This window comes from Trichechus manatus, unplaced genomic scaffold (assembly GCF_000243295.1).
Source record: "Trichechus manatus latirostris isolate Lorelei unplaced genomic scaffold, TriManLat1.0 scaffold00226, whole genome shotgun sequence".
Lineage (NCBI taxonomy): Eukaryota > Metazoa > Chordata > Mammalia > Sirenia > Trichechidae > Trichechus > Trichechus manatus.
Window position 1 is genome coordinate 1963417 of NW_004444162.1, and position 3979 is coordinate 1967395.

The 3979-nt window shown below is 33.7% G+C and overlaps 1 protein-coding gene across 1 annotated transcript; it reads left to right on the top strand.

The window, feature by feature from the left end:
- Positions 1 to 740: 740 nt before the first annotated feature.
- On the top strand, positions 741 to 3115 carry SMIM8 (small integral membrane protein 8). Its single transcript, XM_023742953.1, has 2 exons — positions 741 to 907; positions 2663 to 3115. The coding sequence occupies exons 1-2, from the start codon at positions 773 to 775 to the stop codon at positions 2819 to 2821; spliced, it is 294 nt and encodes a 97-aa protein (XP_023598721.1). The 5' UTR covers positions 741 to 772; the 3' UTR covers positions 2822 to 3115.
- Positions 3116 to 3979: the final 864 nt, after the last annotated feature.

The following is a 3979-nucleotide window of genomic DNA, read 5'->3' on the forward strand; positions in this document are numbered from 1 at the left end:
CTGATAGTACCTAGAAGAGAAAAATGTTCCCAAAATGTTGACACTCTAGCTAGGAGAATGAGAAGACAAAAGACACACTTAGATTTAATAGGAAGGATAGATTTAGAGTAGCTAAGAGAAAAATGGATATTCAGTTGGGGAGAGAGCAGAGCATGTCCTTCCCAGAGAGTCACAGACAATCAGAGGAGAAGTGATTACAAACAGCTAGTTATCCTGACTGCTTGGGACTTGTGCTTGGGTGGGCCAGAGGAGGAAGGCGGAGGGGGATGTGGGCCAGGGGTAACGAAGCTGTAGAATATATTGAGCAGAGGGAATGCCGGTATTTCCCTCAGGTTGGTATCTGGGAAAGGCTGCTGGAAGGTGAGAAAGAGTGAAAATGGAAAAGAAAAAAGTGTGGATAACCCAATGACCACTCCATACCCTTAGTACTCCCGTAGTATACAGGATACAACGTGATTCAGACCAACAAAAATTCTTCAGACTTTTGTAAAAGTAGCAAAACAACCTTTACCTACCTCATTGGTATGTGTTATGAGATGAAAACATGATGAACCATTTTACCAAAGAAATCATAAAGTACCATTTGCAAAGTATGTGTTATGCAAAATAATAAAGTAATTGACAGTCATTTTTGGTATGTATCTGTCCTGGAATTGAAAAAAAGAATAAGTATAATAGAATATTTTTAAAAGAAGCTTATGAAAGAAACACCATTATGAAGGAAAAATTGCCTCTTATTTTGTTTTTAGGTAATAAATCATCATTGATCAAGATGTCTTCAGCACCTGAACCCCCAGCCTTTAAAAGTGAATCGCCCAAAGAGAAAGACTTTAGAAACCCAGGACTCAGAGGGGTCCGCACAACAACCTTATTTCGAGCTGTGAATCCAGAGCTTTTCATTAAACCTGTAAGAAATACATCCAGAATAAGGCTTTATGTTTAATCTAACTAGACTACCAGAAATAAAAAGTTTTTATTTTCCTGTAACATTTGATTTTACTATGTAAATTTTATACTAATAAGACCAGTGAATAAAAGCAGGTGGAAGGAAAATCTTAAATTCTGTTTCACTAAATACACATATAAAGTTAAATTTTAAAAAACTAAATATTTTCAGAGTATTTGAGAATTATAATGGAAAATGGTTAGACTTTAATGGATCAACTCCCTCAAACTATTTAAAATGCCATTTTAATAGTTGCATTAGTTTGAAGGAAATTATTGTTTGATTAAGTACTTTAGCTAAATAAGTCCATTGAAATAAAAAAAAATGAAAATCTGGTTATTCTTACAGACTGCAGTTCTAGCTTTTATTAATAATATTTTTATCCAAGGGATATTGGAAACATTTTCTGAAAAATTCTGAAACATAACATTTGTATATTATAAGGGAGTAAGCCAGACACTTATATTTTTGTTACAAATTATTTGATTAGACGAATTTTACTTTAAAATAGATGTACATTTTATTTTTAAGTAAATGTAAATGAAGTCAACTTATTATAAAACATGATAAAAAAAATTTAAATGCATTAAACTTTTATTACAACTTTAATTACGTAGTTGCCAGTGTAAACTGCTGTGAAGTTAAATAGGTCAACTGAACAGTGGAATCATTATATCAAAGTAGAATGTTAAGAACTAATGTGTTGTTTTAATTGCTAAAAGCATTTCAAGAATTGCAGATTTAAACTGCTGTGAACTTGTGGCATTTCTTAGATGTCCATCCAAGTGAAAAAGTTTGACCCTTATCTTTCAATAAGGTTAAGGTTTGAAATAGTAGTAATGCAACAGGTATGGTAACAGAAGCAGAAGATATATACTAGTTGAATAGCGAAAAACTTGTATCACTACTGTGCATTCTCACTGACTTAAGAAAGGCCAATTTGTTGAGTGTACATGTGCAAAAAAGGAGGTTCTTAGTTTGAGGTAGTCAGAAAGTGTGATAAGACATAACAGTTCTCTGGAATTGTAAATATTTTTCCTATATGTAAACGCCCTTTTTAAAAAAAGAAAATTCAAAGCTACATCCTTTTGCCTCATAGAGTTTTGGATTCTCCAGTAGTAAATTAAATTATTGTAACAGCATAATACCTGTTCTAATCACTGTACATTTTTTGAGGTAACAGATTACAGTTCCTAGATAAGAATGCATACACTGTTTGTCATTATTGCTGTGCCTAATATATGTCATGAAAGGCTTTTTGCCAGCTATTCATGAGTCGGGCAAGAAGGATAGCATGTATGCTTCATTTATCACTTCTCAATACAATTAACTAATTTGAGATTTACAAATGGGTGAACTTCAACCCAGACAGATTGTGACTTCTTCATGTCATACAGATAACGCTGAAAACTCTGAGCACCGGACCAATTTTTATGCCTCACATTCCCCCCACTCCTCACCCAGCTGCAATCTACCTCACAGTGGATGTCTGAGATTTCCAGGGTGTAGATAGGAGGAAGATGGGAGGAGAAGCAAGAATCTCCCATAGTTGATTGAATTAAGAACAGGGTAAATGATTATAATTGAAATTATTGCCATAGGAATGCTATTGTGGTAATAAAGACTTGGCATGTTAAGAGGAAAGTACAACATATATTTGGGTCTCCTCAAATTATTAGTTTTAATGAGGCTTTGTAATTTTTTTTTCTTTAATAGAACAAACCGGTAATGGCTTTTGGATTGATAACCCTTTCACTTTGCGTGGCTTATATTGGTTATCTACATGCAACAGAAGAGAATAAAAAGGACCTCTATGAAGCTATTGATAGTGAGGGACACAGTTATATGAGGAGAAAAACATCTAAGTGGGATTAACAGTGCTACAGTTTTATTAAAGGCTGCAAAATCTTCAAATAAAAGACTTTATGAGCTCATAGTATCATGTTTCTTGTTCTAGAATATGTTAATAAGGAAAGAAGATAACAGTTGCAACCAGACCACTATATAATTTTGTCTTTCAAAGCTGCAGCCATTTCATCTTTTTCCACAGAAAGAGCTTCTCAATGTTTCTTCTTATTGAATTCTCTTATAAAAGTGCCATGAGAATGGAAGTCGTTTTTGTAAATTATTAACTTCTCTATAATAAAGGTACTCTGTGCTGTTAAATTTGCATGGTTTTTTCAATATTTTAAGGTGAATTGTGCATTTGTAGCTGTTGTAAGGGTTTAATTTTGTTTTGCTGTTTGCAAAGGAAATGTTCATTTTCTACCTGGCATAGAACCTCTATTTATGAAGAAAAGGAAGTTGTAATTTTAAAGCCTACAGACAACATTAAGGTGTGAGAAATGAAAACTGAGTTGGCTGTGATGAATACTTTTTACAGAATCACCAATGCTTCACATACTTTGTTTTCCATTTCAGCTGTTTTTGGTACAGAATCTTATTTTAATTGAAAAGATACCGTCACCCAGCTACTTAAAGTAAAAACTAAATAGAGAATAACCCAAAGTAATTGGGGTTTCTCTTTTAAAAAAAGGACACTATACTGAGGTTTGATGTTTTTATTTGACTACAACTAAATGTTATCTGTTTTACTTAATGTAAATTAATATGTCACAGTGATTTTGTAAACATAAGAACATGTGTTCTTAGCTAATTAAGCTCTTTAGGCAATTAAATCTTTGCTAAAGAAGGTAAATAGTTTTTTGCTATGCCTCTCTATATAGTATGTTTCATATGGTTTAAAATCAACTTCCAAACCAAAACCCATTACTGCTGAGTCAATTCCGACTCACAGCGATCCTGTAGAAAAGGGTAGCACTACCCCATAGAGTGTCCAAGGCCATAGTCTTTATGGAAGTAAACTGCCATATCTTTCTCCCGCGGAGTAGCTGGTGGGTTTGAGCCACCGACCTTTTGGTTAGCAGCCAAGCGCTTAACCACTGCACTACCAGGGCTCTTTAAAATGAATTTAGGTAGTATAAAATGCTTTTTAAAATTCGAAGAATTATTCTTTGCTTTTGGTTTCCCTGT

What these genes read in the sequence shown, in the direction of transcription:
- SMIM8 (XM_023742953.1), top strand. Translation starts at nt 773, where the DNA reads ATGTCTTCAGCACCTGAACCCCCAGCCTTTAAAAGTGAATCGCCCAAA. An exon ending in CAGAGCTTTTCATTAAACCT is followed by an intron (nt 908 to 2,662) that starts GTAAGAAATACA and finishes TTTCTTTAATAG; the next exon opens with AACAAACCGGTAATGGCTTT.